General features: G+C 41.8%; 2 protein-coding genes across 2 annotated transcripts in view; one reads left to right on the top strand and one right to left on the bottom strand.

Annotated features, from left to right (window-relative positions):
• Nucleotides 1-201: 201 nt before the first annotated feature.
• utp11 (UTP11 small subunit processome component) lies at nt 202-2,507 on the bottom strand. Its single transcript, XM_088307089.1, has 8 exons — nt 2,307-2,507; nt 2,015-2,076; nt 1,837-1,939; nt 1,635-1,760; nt 1,424-1,517; nt 1,024-1,154; nt 810-920; nt 202-385 (listed from the first exon to the last, which is right to left on the bottom strand). Exons 1-8 carry the CDS (start codon nt 2,364-2,366, stop codon nt 302-304), a joined length of 771 nt encoding a protein of 256 aa, XP_088163215.1. The 5' UTR covers nt 2,367-2,507; the 3' UTR covers nt 202-301.
• A 5,513-nt stretch (nt 2,508-8,020) lies between these two features.
• Nucleotides 8,021-14,477, top strand: part of fhl3a (four and a half LIM domains 3a) — a 31,950-nt gene continuing 25,493 nt past the window's right edge. Inside the window, exon 1 of the mRNA XM_088307128.1 lies at nt 8,021-8,280. The gene's annotated coding sequence lies outside the window, so the exon portion shown is untranslated. The remainder of the gene's footprint in view (nt 8,281-14,477) is intronic.

The raw sequence follows: 14,477 nt of genomic DNA, 5'->3' as shown, positions 1-14,477 counted from the left end.
GGTTACTTTGCCAATTGGGGAACGTTTCAATCTCATATGATGACGCACGTGTGCCTAATGTTGTGTCCATTCAGCGTTCAGATTGGGTTTTGAAAGTGACATTGCCAGACAGCCCAATGACGCCATCTAGTGTTAGAAAAATACAACTGACGGCAAAGGTGTTATTTTGCAGCCACATCGGATGAACCAATCACAAGTGAGTCATTTCAATGTAGAATATTTAATTTGTCAAGAAAAAAAAGAACATGGATGTACAAAGGTTGTGACACTGTTTGAGGGATAATGTCCACGATTGTGCAACTCAGCGTTTCCTCTTGGTCTCAAACTTGTAGATGGCCGCAGCATTTGGCGTCTCCTTCCTAACTTTGATCTTCTTGTTTTTATCCTGTAAGAAATACGGGAAATATTCACTTTATAGGTGAACCTTCATTACAGACAACCGTACGCAAGCCCGCGAAAGGTGGAAAAAAAGAAATGCGACCGCATGAAAACAAATTTCAGATGCAGTAATGTTTTCTAATAGTCAGTATTTTTCTTTGTTCCTGTTTTAAATCACCCAGTAATTTTCTCTACTGCTGAAGGTCAGCCTCCACCATCTCAGGAGACAAAGAAAATGTTTGTTTTTACTACTGTATTGTATTTATATTAATGAAAAAAAAGCTACATAAATAAATAGAACAATTAAATAAAATCTATCGATATACACATGTCACAAAAGTAGACCTAAAAAAAAATCCACAATATGGCAGGTCCGTGAGCTCTGTAGAGAATAAATCCTCATGTGAAAATGCGCTGCTGTGAGTCCTGACCTGAAGGTCCTTGCGCGTCTGGAGCTTCTGGCTGATGACAAACAATTTCTTCTCCCGGTCGATCCGTTGAGAGAGAAGCTGATACTCGTGCCTGCGTTGCTTGGCCAGCTTCTGCAATGCCCGAGCGGGAGGACATGAAAATGTCTTAAAACAGGGAGATTTTTTTTTTGTTTTTGTTTTTAAGGAGTGAAGAACATTGAAGCCCGGTGCAAACCCTTTGACTCAGAGGCTCCACGACTCCCAGGATGTGCTTGTTGATCAACGTGTCCATCGTGGGCCTGTTGTACACTCGATCGACCAGCGCGGGGACGGTGTTCAGGTGGTCGGCCAAGTCGAACGACTGCACTGTAAAACACAAGACAACATTACGGTACATGGTCCTAATAGTAGTTAACTACGAATCTTAGCCAACCAACATTATGCATATTAAACATTTGATTAATTCTTATGTGTAACGGCAGCTGATTACATGGCATAATTTAAAAGTTGACCGTAGTTCTATATGATAACATACCAACTGTTAGCATAAAAGCATCAAAATGTTTTTATTTGTAATCACACTTGACTATAGGGTAATTACAGGAAACCAATTGTTACCATTTGTGAATTCTTACCTTCTTTTTTGGAATCCACAAAGAAGGTGTGCTTGTTTTTCTGTTTGCTGTGCGCATCCAGAAGATGGAGACTTCCTTTCAGCCTCTCAATTTTCTGAAAAAAAAAAAAAGGGGGGTGAAACTGACATGTTACTCAATTACTCAATTTGGGAGTTCCACTTCCGTTCTATGGTTAGCATCACAATTTTTCACCAACCATATGAAAACTTACGCTCGCTTCCGCCACCCTCTTCATCTCTATATATTTAATATCTTGCGTGGTCATCACTTTCTTTTGCTCCTGCGTCACCACAAGCTCATCATCTTTTTTCCCCCTTTTGGACACGTGGGTTCCATCCTGTCAACAGCACAAACGATCAACTAAACCGAACAGGATCTATCAAATGGTAAGAACATTTCTGTTGTCATGTTACCTTTATTTGCGAGTTGATCATTTGGTAGTAGAACTCATCCGGGTTCTTCTCCAAAGCCTTCTTACGAAGAGCGAGGAGCGTGTTTTGTTTCTTGTGGTAGTCACTGGGAGAAACCAACATAATGAATGAATATCAGCGGTTTTGGATTGTAAACATGAATGGATTTCAGGTAACCTACTCTGCACGTTTTTTGTAGTCTTTCTTCTTCTCCAGTAAGCCCAGGTGCTTCCTAAATTCAGGCTGAGGAAAGAAAATACGTTCATGGGTCGATTTAGGTGCGTATGTGAATAAACTACAAAAACGCTCGTGGGGTATGATTGCTATTTACGTTTCCATTCAAATTTTCTTCGTCACATGAGATTCTCACGTGCAATAATGATGTTACAATGGGTATGCGTTTACCCATTTTATGGTACGTCCGGCTAGCTTAGTCGGCTAGCAGGTCGCCTAAACTCCTCCAAAAATCGTACCTGAGATCTTTCTTGGTGGTTTCTCTGCCGGGATTTCAGCGCTTTCCTGAACGACGACATGTCTGAGAAGTGTTCTAAACAGTTGCTTGAAAAAGATAACCCCTTTCTAATTTACAATTTTACACTTTTATTAATTCGAGAGGGACCTCTACTCCATGTTGTTTTCCTTCAAGCAGGCACACGTGTTTTCCTGTTTGCTCGTTTCCCTTCCGCATATTCGTCACAAAAAATAAAATAAAAATTAAACCGTTTATCGGTGATTGTTTATCGTGAGTGGCACGCCATGAATAATATGTATAGTCATTTATAAAGTGTCGTTTATAAAACGAACTTTTATAGCAGAATAGACTTTGAAAAAGTAATTTAGCCCACGTTTAAAGTGTTGTAATACTGCATTAAAGTCGAGAGAGGTCGCTAGTGTACAATTTTGTCCTGCTTCGCTTGGAATTTGAAGCAGGGAAGCAGTTATTGAAGCAAAAAGGTTATTTAAAAAAGTCATTCTATGAATACAATTGTGAATCTTCTTTGATTGAAAAATGGTTACAGAATTTAAACACGTGGCAGGCCCATTTAAGTTTCTTAAAAATAATCCTACACAATTCTGATAGTATTAAAATGATATTCATAACTAAATCCAGGTACAATATGTCCTTATTGGTCAAATATATTTTAGTTTTCCTTTAAATAATTATTAAACAATAGAAATGTGATCTATTACTGTCTTTATAGTTTAGAAATTATGACATCATTTAAATGTTGCTTTTTAGTGCTTTTGTGATGCCAATCAATCTACTGTACAATTTTGTGTGCGTGTGCGTGAATGATTACATTTGAGAGAAGGCGCATCGGCACCAGTGAGCTCATCTCACCCAGACTCCCCCCATGGATGTGATATCCCAGCAAAGTCAGCCCCCCCAGAGCCCCCCCCAAATGGCATCTCACTACAACCGCGAGGAATGTCTGTTACACGTGTGAGATTTGCCCAGCATGCAGAATGTTTGCGGCTGATGAGACCAATGAATGGGATCAGTGTTTCCACATGATGTCACATGCTTTGTTTATCGTCAGCACTGCCGGTTAATGACCCCCGAATCCTTGCGTGCACGTTTCAGCCCCTCTCTTAAATGTCTTCAATCAGACGTCTTGCTTTTTATGTTATAGCGGCGTAAGATAATCATATAAGATGTGATGCCAGGGCTGTTGCGCCTCTTCTGAGTCTGATGTGATGTGAATTTATGTAGTTTTGAATATCAATTTAGGATTATGGCAGGGACAAACGAAACCCTCTCGCTTAACTTTAACAAGTGACAGTACGTACAGTGATGCTTTCGTCTTGCATCATGAACTTTTATGGCACGCTTTTTAATCACATTTTAAGATTCATGACAGTCATGTGTCAACAGAAATTAACCACACTATTGACGTATAAAATTCTTAACCGCTAAAATAACCAGCAATAAAGGCCGTTTTTTTTTAAGTCTTATTTTTAACAGTTCTTCTCAATGGACCCAAAAGTGTAAAAAGAAGTTCATCCATAAAACATTCAACTGCTGATTTAAACACAAACAAAGTGTCCAGTGCAATGGCGTAAAATAGTGAGTGGAGCCGATGCAGAGACGTTTGGTTTTCTTTAATGAACGCAGAGGAAATATCAGCGTTGACATTTTGTTGGATCAGACCAAGTGTGTGTTGTGAGCTCAACACTTTGGTTTGTCTCGGTTGTATGATCGGGACTCATCGCGAGTGACCGACTCACACTTGGAGTAAATTCTTAAAATGATCATCAAATGGACAGATTCCATAGTAGGAGTAAGTCTGGAGTTCTCTCAAAAAGGTTGCAATCCTGTCCTGTCCTGTCTTTGGCGTTGTTGTGCCATTAATAAATGCCGCAGGTAAAGAAAAAAGAAATTAGCTTCACGTTTGGCAAAGCTCATCTGCCTACAATAGCCGCCTCCCATCGGGGCTCTTTTGGATAAATTAATCGGAGTTAGTTAAAGTTCAAATCCTGGAATTTGACCAAAAAGTGTTCAATTTGGGGCATTGGTCCTGGGGACTTTTTAAAGTTTCCTGTAGGGATGTAACGAGTCACTCAAGCCCCAATTCGATTGGATTTTCGATTTTCAGTTCCCGATTTCGATTCGATATTTTATTGTTCGATATTTTTTTTTTATTATTTAATGACTGCAGATGCTCGTTACAGTTCACTGCAGTTTATGTATTTTATTTATTTTTTTACTTTCTGCAACTCCTCCAAATGTCAATCAATGTTTAACACCAACTGCTTACAATCGGGGCTCCTTTCGTCGAATTACGTAGTTAAGGTTCGTAAAAGTACAAGCCATGGAATTCACTCATAATTGCTCCGTCAAAACAAAATGGCCGACTTGAAGCGGATGGGACGCGGCAAAAAAAGTTACCCTAAAATCTTTTTTTTAAGAAAGAGTACAAGTACAAATAGTAAGATTCCAATGAAAAGGCTTTGCTAAAAAAAAAAAAAACGTAACGTAACACAATTATAAGATCCAGAATCAAACTTTTGAGCATATTTACATTGTGGTCTTTTAATACCTCCTGTTCCGCAGCTCACTGGCCGTCGCCAGCTGCTGGTCCGATGCCCGCCGGTTGCCGAGCGCGTTCCCTGGGTGGGATATTTTTCACCAAGCGAGAAAGAGAGAGAGAGAGAGAGAGCGCGAGTCAGTCGCTAACGCCACAAAAACTTGTAAAGCCGAAATTGTCTACAATTAAGTGTAAATATACTGCTCATTTTCTCGGCTTGCGTTTTGAAAGCGGCTATTGCTCTGTGACGGTGGAAGACGTGATGGGTGGCGACGGGATCGAGCGCGAGAAAAGTGTGGCCATAAAAGTCACACGGTGGTGTTTTCATGACACATCTCCAGAAAGGACGTTTTGTTGTATGGCGGCGAATACCTTACAGCCATTAGGGACGCATAGTGTTACAAGTTGTACTTCTGTGTTACCGATTGACCGCTTTTAACGGTCTAATTGGTAGTTAGTTGACTGCTTGGGGGGGTCATGATGCTTGTAACAGTTCACTGCATTCAAGTAGTTCCCATAAAAGTGAGGATGGTATTTTGCTGGAATATATGTGACGGCCCATTTATGTGACACCGCTTTTAGCTAAAAAAGTATCAAAATCGTCGCTGTCCTGTGACAAATGCATATGTCCAAATTTGTCTGACCTAACATCATCAAGATATCATGATCATTTTCTTTACATTGATGTCATAAAATATCTTAGTGATTAATTTTTACCTGAGAGTTTTTATCCAATCAGAATTCATCTAGCTTGTGTTGCTAGGCAGATTTCATAATACCAGTAGCACTGGCCTAACATAATCAAGAAATCATGATCATTTTCTTCACATTGATGTCATATTATATCCTCGTGATTAATTTTTACCTGAGAGTTTTTATCCAATCAGAATTCAGCTAGCTTGTGTTGCCAGGCAGATTTCACAATACCAGTAGCTCGCACTATTCTTTCCGAGGCCTTCAGATACAATTGTGAGGGCATCTGTTCTGTCAAAGGCGCTGGGCTTTCAGATTTGATAGTTGCGATAGCCAACGAGAGAATAAAGTCGCGATATTACAAGACAAAATTGCGGCGTTCTGAAAACGTTTATTTTTCAAGAAAAACAAGCACATTGTGTCTTAATCCTGGTTCATGCAGAACTGGTCAGCGAGCACCAACATGCACACAAATAAGCCCCCGCCATCCGGGGGACCGAACTCGTCAAGGTCAAGGAGGGGGGCCGCTGATGTTTTGCATTCTCCTTAAATACACAATCGAGTCCCTCCAAGGTCGGAGCCATCACCGAAGACAAAGAGACTCCGCAAACAAGCCGCTCCGTTGTCACACGCGGCAGCTTCTTGCCTGACGGCCCATCGAGGCTCAGCGAGGAGATATACGATATATTCGTCTTCCAAATGGACTGAGAGCGTTTTATTGCTTTTTCCACTCAGCATGATGGCAAGCTTTGCCTTTACTCCTCATCTTCAACGTGTCGCTGTTTGGAAAATGAGACGGTTTATTTTAAATGGACCGTGCCTGTAAAGACAGACGTTTCAGTATTAAGTTCAGACCATCTCGGCACTCCGAAATGTCTGCTTCGTCCTCACATCGGATGGACTGTAAATATACTCTAAATCAGGCGTCTTCAATCCTGTTCCTCGACGGCCGGTGTCCTGCCTGTTTTCCATCTCTCCCTATTGTAGTGCTTCTCAATTATTTTCTGTTACGCCCCCCCCTAGCAAGAAGAAAACAATTTGCACCCCCCCACCACCACCCACTCTCAGGCCCAAATATAAATAATTGCATTTTCGTTGCAAAACAAACCAACACCGTAGAGTTAATACTCGCTGCGCAAAATCCGCAAGGAGAGCGCCACTGCCAACTAGTGGAGTGGATGTGCAATTACACTTTTTTTTGTAGTACAGCGGGAGGAAAAAAGCATGTTCCCCAGGTTCACACGCACCCCCCTCAGTATCGCAACCCAGGGGAGCCCGCCCCACTATTTGAGAAGCACTGCTCTACTGCAACTCGCCAGTTTATTGAGCTGTGGAGGTTATTTTTAATTGCATATTAATCGAATTCACCCTGTTATGATTGTCGGTTGATTCTCGTAGTGCAAACTCATGAAGATGATGACCTGGGGGAACACTGAATGAATTCCAAATTATAAACCGCACCCGGTGACTTGCTACTCGAGCGCAAACAGCAGCCAGTGATGATGTACAGTGTGTGAAACGATTTTACGTCATGACTAACTGTGCAACAATGTTATCAAATGGAGGTGGGGCTTTTGTCAACACTGCCAGCATGTTCTCGTGTTTAACCGTAATGAGTCAAATGAGCAAAATGTACCTTTCCTTGCACACGGATGACACAAGAACGGCCCCTGGCTAACTGAGTCATAACAGAAGTGAAACACGGCGTCTGTTCTTAAACTCGATAATAAAGAAGTGAAAGGTGACAGTGCTCTGACGTTCTGTTTGGAAAGAAATAATCCAGGTCATACATATTTTATGGATGAAAAGAAGAGATGATGATATACAAAAATTTGATTGAACGAAAAAAAAATAGCAGACATCTATAACTGTCATTTATTGGGTTATTTTAGAGTTCACTTAAGGTACTTCTTTTATGGCCCAGCATTCCTCTCTAAACTCCATCACCCCTACGCAAACACGGACGAAACTCCACATCCTCCCTTGCTTAGTTCGCCCTTTTTCCGAATACCTCTCGCCCCGCCCCTCTTTTTAAAAAATGGGCTTCCATCCGAAACGTACGGACGGAACGATTCCGTCCAGGGGACGGGATGCCCACTCTGCTTTTGCACGTATTCAAACAGATTGGCAGATTGTAACACGGAATATAATGTTTCTGATTTTACTAGTGTTAAATATACAAAAAAAAAACACGATGCGTATATGCGTGGTGTAAATAATAGTTCTCGAGGGGGGCTGTGCGTGTGCGCGTGAATAATTGCAATAACGAAGCGAGAGCGCGCAGTTGCACACATGCAAACACTTTGCTAGCAAAGCTCTCGATATCATGACCAATTACACAACAAGTCGTGTAAAAAAAAAAAAAAAAGCACGAAAACTGCAATCCACGAGGATGTTGCTCCACACAGTCGGCAGAAAGACACGCGGGGTGGGAGCGAGCAGTTCCTTATTTGGAGGGTGAGTGACAGGGGAGAAGTGGGCGGGCTCTTGTGACTCACTTCCTGAGTTGTAAAAAGAAAAAAAAAGTAGCCGGCAACTTTTGTCCAGTGCACACTCCACTCACTCGGAGGAAAGTTTTTTTCTTCTTTTTTTTTTTCATATTCACCAGCAGCAGCAGCAGGCGGGCGACGGCCGGCGACCTCCACACTGAAGCCCGCCCCGCAGTGCTCGACCGGCGGCTACGTGACACCCGGGCGGCCCGCTGTCAGCTCCCGCTTCGTACCTGGTAGGAAATCTACACATTTAACGAGTCTTGCTTTCATATTCTGACTCGTCCTCTTTGGGCAGCTTCGCTTCTAACGTGAATGCATCTTAGCACGCAAACTTCATTCAAACTGAACTTCCAAGTGCAAATGACTTGGAATGAAAAATATTGGAATCATAATACTGATTATTTGACGCGCTTTGGCATCATTAAAAAGTTATTGAGATCATCAGTAATCATATATCAATATATTTTGACTATTTTTATATATATATATATATGTATATATATATATATATATATATATATATATATATATATTTAATATAATTTATTTATTTATTTAATATAATTTATTTTAATATAATTTATTTATTTACTAAACTTTATTTAATATAATTTATTTAATAACATTTTGGGGTAGCTTTTTCATTCCTTTTTTATGCGCCAAAAGAATATTTTAGATGAAGTTATTTATTTATTTGTTTATTATTCTCTTTGTTATGCAAAAATCAATGAAAAAGTTTAGTGTGGAAGCTTTACAATTCTGTGAAAGATTATCTGCCAGATATATGGAGATTTGTCAATGAAAATCTGTAAACTCTTGAATTTTGTTTTGTTTTTGTCTAAAACCCCCCTTTTTTTTAATCCATCCAAAATGTAAAAAAAAATGTGATCAACAATGGAAAAAAACATCTTCAGCTGTCACATATGATTTTCATTCGACAACCATTTGGTCATATTGTTGCCTTCTGGCTACGTTTGCCACAATGAAAGCAGACGCGGGCATGCCAAGGCTTGATGAGGGAAAGAGAAAAAGTCTTCCTGTGAAGCGGGCTGGACATCTTCTCAGCCTTGCTGTTTTCCTTTTTCTCCCTCATTATTGATTTTCCTCTCCTGTCTCAAAGGTTGTGCACGTGTAAAGTAAAACTCCTCATATCAGACGATGTGTGGAGCCACTTTAGCTCTCCAGCTTGTGTGCATGGGGCTGGGTGGGGGTGAGGCGGGGGGTCCCATGGGCTAAACTGCTCTTTTATCCTGAGGCAGGAAGTGGGATATGGCCTAGCGCAATCACTGAATTACATTTTCAAACTTGGCATAATGTTACAGTGGCTAAAATTTTGTTTTTTTTAACCCAGTAATTGCAGCATATCCATCGACTCACAGATCGTCAGAACTTGTAGAACTCTTTGCACCAGTTCTTGTCACAAAAAAAAAAACACATTGTCACTAATTGCTCGGGTATCTAACGCTAAATTAGTGCTAATGCATATGTGGCGTTGTTTCAAGCGGATTGTCGCCAGGATTTTACGAGAGCAGACTGTCGGCGAGGCCGTGAAAGTGTCTGAATGTGATTTACGATTGGACGGGGTGGCGATGAATCAACTTCTGCCATCGTCGTTGTGCGGCGGTGAAGTCGACTCGTCGGTTTAACCCTCACGTAGCGGCTCGCGCGAGCTGTTTATGACACTCGTGTGTTGTGCGCTTACTCTTTGTTCAAGAAAAGAAAAACACACATTTTAGGTCCCGAGAGTCTGTTTTTCAACCACTCGGGACTGCCGGGCCACGCAAAATCACCTCCTGGCTGCCAAAATCCTGTCATCCTGTCCCCGTTTTAGCAATTTGGAAGCTCTGAAATGTGTTTGTTTGCTCGCCCGCCTCTTCTTCCTCTGGTGCTCAAGATACTTTCCGAGTTTTCCGAGGGTCAGCCCTGTGTGCTCGCTGGAAGCGAGCCAGGTGGCGAAGAGCCAGCTGGCAGCCGGGTCATGGGTTGGCATGGTTTAAAAAGCAGCCCCCAAAAAGAGTCGAGGCAATCAAGTGGTTGCAGGTGGTTCGAAAATGTTTGCTGATGACCGTACTCGGCGGCGTGGATTCAACACTGGAATTCCCTCAAGTGAATATTCAACGAGGGCGATGACAGGAGTGACGACCGTGAAGTACATGTTACATAAAACATCTGTTTCAACGACATCAACACTTATAAATCGACAGCGGTCTGACCAAGTGGGTGTGTTTAGTGTGTCGATAAGTTAAGACTTGCTGCCGGTGAGCGGCAAATTCAGTGAGGAGACGAGGCTGCTCGACTTGGCCTTAACCGAAAGCTCTAACCTTGAATTTAAATCTATCGCTATAAGACATGCAGATGAGCCTGGGACAGGGGTGGGCAAACATTTTTGATTGGCGGGCCACAATGGGTTCTAAAATGGAGTGTTTTGGCGACCTCACGTCAACCAGAATTTTACATAAAATTGAACAAAATCATATATGTCTTTGAAAAACCACATTATTTAGAAAATAAAACATTCACATGGTTTATTCATTTTTATTTTATTTGAATTTTTTTAAGTTCGCCGGGCCGGATTAAAACGTTTAACGGGCCGCATGTGGCCCCCGGGCCGTAGTTTGCCCACGCCTGAGCTCCTTGCACTTATTGTGAAACTTTTAAAACTAAACTCACCCGAGGTCTACCTCCATCCCTTTCTCTAACCCAGGCGTGAGCAAACTACGGCTTGGGGGCCACATGCGGCCCGTTAAATGTTTTAATCCGGCCCGCCGAACTCTAAGAAAATGAAATGAATAAACCTTGTTAATGATTTATTTTCGAAAAACTGTGGTTTTTCAAAGACAGATATATTGTTGTAATGCTTTTGTTCACTTTCATTTAAAATTAAATGTATTTTTTTTTTTTCTCCAATGGTCTGAGGTTACCAAAATCCTGACTCGTCTGATATTTCTTTCGCTAAGACTCTCGGCTCAAGTCGACTTAACACGATGTCAAGCATCACAGATTCGAGCGTAGATTCTTTCCCACCGTTTCCGCCGTTGTGTGCGGGGGCGCGTGGCTGACGGCAGGAGTGCGTCTGCATTCCCTGCAAGTGGGGGGAAGTGACCTCAGGCTTCCTGTGTGGGTGAGCACGGCCAGGTGCTGAGGGGTGTTACCGCGAGGGCACCAGACTTCCTTCGTGGAAGCTCTTGTTGGCAAACGTAATGTGAGACGTTTCTGCTATCAAAGCTAGCTTTTCCTTGACTTTTTCCTGGTTTGCCGTTGTGTGTGAAAGGTACTGATCCAGAAATAACCTAGCTTTGGAATTAATATCAAAACTGTGGTTTCTGTCAGCGACGCTTTTTTTTTTTTCGCACTTAATTTTGTCATGCTCCTATTCTGGTTGTAAAGTACCGACACAAAAGACGAAGGTGACCTGACAAACTACAGGCTTCTGAGGTCATCTCAGCGCTGTGTGAAAGGTATCGACACGGAATTAGTGACCTGACAATATCCCGATTGTCAGAGTTTTGCAGAGGGCCCTTTCACAAAGACGAGAAGGCGACCGGGCACATTTCACAGCGTCGGCGGTAATACCAGATGCCCCTTTCACACTGCCATCTCAGCCACCCTTTCTTCGCATTGCTGTGCAAAATTGAATACAGATACAGAATGACTTGTCCCTGCTTCAGTAGTAGTATCCGAGCTAGCATCAAAGCTAGCATCTGCGCTAGCTTATTCCATTGTTACTCCTCTGCGTGAAAGGCACAGGTGGGTCCACTTATTCTTCCTTTCATTCACTCGTGTCAGTTTTGCGCAAACCGCGCATGAAAGTGGTTCATGCTTCGATTCAGTTAGTCACTTATCAGGTACGCAGTCGGTAAATCGGCGCACATGGAAGATATTTAATGAGCTAATCAGTGCTTTCCCGTCTGCCGTCCCGTGTGTTACAGATGTTGTTTGGATGCGGTAATGGTCTGTCGAGTCACCGTCGTTGTCAATGAGTCAGCTACGACTGATTTCCCGCATCTTGGTCTTGAGGGATGAGGCCATCATCTCCTTGTCGCTCAGACTTTGTTTTCAAGCCAGGTTTTTGTTTTTTGTTTTTTTTTGGGGGGGGGGGGGTGTTGTACAAAAAATGAAGGTGGGGTTGGGGTGAAGCCTTAATATCTTTCAGTGGCTTAGTTGTTCTGCGTGTAAGGTACCAGCAGGGAACCGGTGCAAGAAGGTGGCCTGGCAATTTTTTCACACTGCCCGTCAAAGACTGCTTTGTGTTTTGTGCAAAAGGTACTGTCCAACAACTACGACATGGCAGTTGTTAGCGTTGGTCAGTGTTAAGGTACCGGTACATGGAATTAGCCTTGAAGGCGAGATGTCACTTTCCCAGATTTGGAGGTGTTATGAGAGCTGTCACAGAAACCCCTTTTGCTCTGGCTATCAACGACAGGTTTTTCTTTGTTAGTGTCCTGTGTGAAAGGCACAGACACAAAATTGAGGCATGAAAGCAGCCCTGCAATTTTCGCCTTCTGAGCTACAATATAACTAAAATTAAGTCCCTTTTTCGCTGCCCATAAGACAGTCTTTCCCATTTCATTGGTCTTTGTTAAAGGCACCGTCCTGGAATTTCCCAGTTTTGAAGGTAGTGTCAGAGACGGAAGCCCCTGCCATGTTATCATTCTGTGTGAAAGGTACCGATCTACGGCGTTTGGCCAAAAGGCAAACCGGCAGAGGTAGCATCAGTGGTGTAACAAAAACCCCTTTCACACTGTTCATCAAAGCCAAATTTTCCAGTAACGTTCTACAGCGTGAAAGGTACCAACCAGGCAATTTTGCCATTTCTAGAGGCAATTAGAGCAATAAATATCTCGCCATTGGTGATTTCTGTTTGTAAAAAGTAAAAACTTCAAAAATCTTTAGCTCTGAAGTGGTTCTTTGTGTGACAGGGGCTAAGAAAAGTTCAAGGTCATGTGCAAAGTAGTGAGATTGACACAGCACACCCGCAAGTACAGTATGAATGATGTCATCATCGGAAAACATGCTGCGCTAGCTGCTTCAAATAACTTGGCTTGAGGCACGCCGAAATCTACAAATAATCTGCAGTGTTTTTGGACGCAACCTGTAATTTGACGCGTAATAGTCGCCGTGGACTGCGGCTAATGGCCTAATCATAGCACACAGTATGGCTAATGGAGGAAAAATACTGCTGCGTACAGAGAATTCCTCGCATAAATGAGGTCAAGCGATGCCATTTTTGCCCCCCACCCTCTCCTCGTCCCTGCTAGGAGACAAATTGCGCGTGACATTGTTGCACCACATCGTTATAACTAGTCAAAGAAAGAGAAAAAACAAAAAAACGCTGGGTAATACCGTATTGAAGGGGATTACAAGTTTATCAAACTTAGTTTTTGAAGGATTTTACTGCCAAATGGTCCCTGTTATTATATGACGTTATGGTACGAGGCATTTTGTTTATATTTGCAATGCAGGAGAAATGAAACGTTGCGAAAACCTCATTTTATGATTATAGAAAAATGATCAGGATTATCAGAAACTTGAAATTGCAGAAACATGTTAGTGGGAGGGGCACCGGTCAAAATATTAGGTATAATTGCACAGTTGAATGAGTGCAAGTGCACTTTAAAAAAAAAATAAAATAATTTAGATCGAGAGGTACTAAAAAAAAAAAATTCCAGTTTGAATACCAATCGATTTAAATATCTCGGTTCACTTTAAACGATTTAATCCTTGAAGAGTCAAAGTGACACCATCCTTCTCCTGCAAGATGTTCTTGCCTGTTTTCTTCATTTTGGCAATATCGGTGCAACATGTGGTGCACACGCACGACCAAGGCCCAAATGTTACTTCGCAAACAATACAAAACAGTCGGAATGTTATTCGGCTTTGCCAGCTCGATGACATCGTGTTTGTTACACAATGCCTCTGCGCCCATGCAGGATTTGGACTTTATATGGCGAGCAACTGGAGTCGAATTAGTGCCGATGGCCGACCTAACCGGCATTGGGTAGCGTTGGTGCGCACAGCTGCAAGCAGGAGCCGCACTGTGAAATCATGCGGTCGTTCGAGGTTCGAACGTGCATCTGCGCTTTCTTGTCTCGTCAGAGTTCCGCGATTGTTGGGCAACTGTCTCCCCGCACGGAAGGAAAATAAGGATTAACTCACAAAAAAAAAAAAATATATATATATATATATATATATATATTCATATATATATATATATATTCATTTTTTTTTTACATTAAAATATTAAAAAAATTATTAAAATTGGAAAAATATAGAGATATTACAACAGATAAAAAAAATCTTTCTAATATGTCTCTCCAATGAAAAAACTGTGTGAAATATATCTTGATATATTTCAAAATGCAACGATTCGATTCGGTTCAATGCATCACTGAAATCGAAATACAATTTTTCCGATTCCCAAATATTTTTC

The sequence above is a fragment of the Idiotropiscis lumnitzeri genome, chromosome 10 (assembly GCF_059441095.1).
Source record: "Idiotropiscis lumnitzeri isolate Australia: NSW breed Sydney's pygmy pipehorse chromosome 10, RoL_Ilum_1.0, whole genome shotgun sequence".
NCBI lineage: Eukaryota > Metazoa > Chordata > Actinopteri > Syngnathiformes > Syngnathidae > Idiotropiscis > Idiotropiscis lumnitzeri.
The sequence above is the reverse complement of the archived record's forward strand: the minus strand, read 5'-3'. Positions and strand labels throughout refer to the sequence as shown.

Excerpts from the sequence above, each read along its gene's own strand:
- utp11 (XM_088307089.1), bottom strand. The coding sequence starts at position 2,366 with ATGTCGTCGTTCAGGAAAGCGCTGAAATCCCGGCAGAGAAACCACCAA. Across the intron at positions 2,077-2,306 it reads ACCACCAAGAAAGATCTCAG|CCTGAATTTAGGAAGCACCT; the intron begins GTACGATTTTTG and ends TTCTTTCCTCAG. Across the intron at positions 1,155-1,423 it reads TGTGGATTCCAAAAAAGAAG|TGCAGTCGTTCGACTTGGCC; the intron begins GTAAGAATTCAC and ends TGTGTTTTACAG.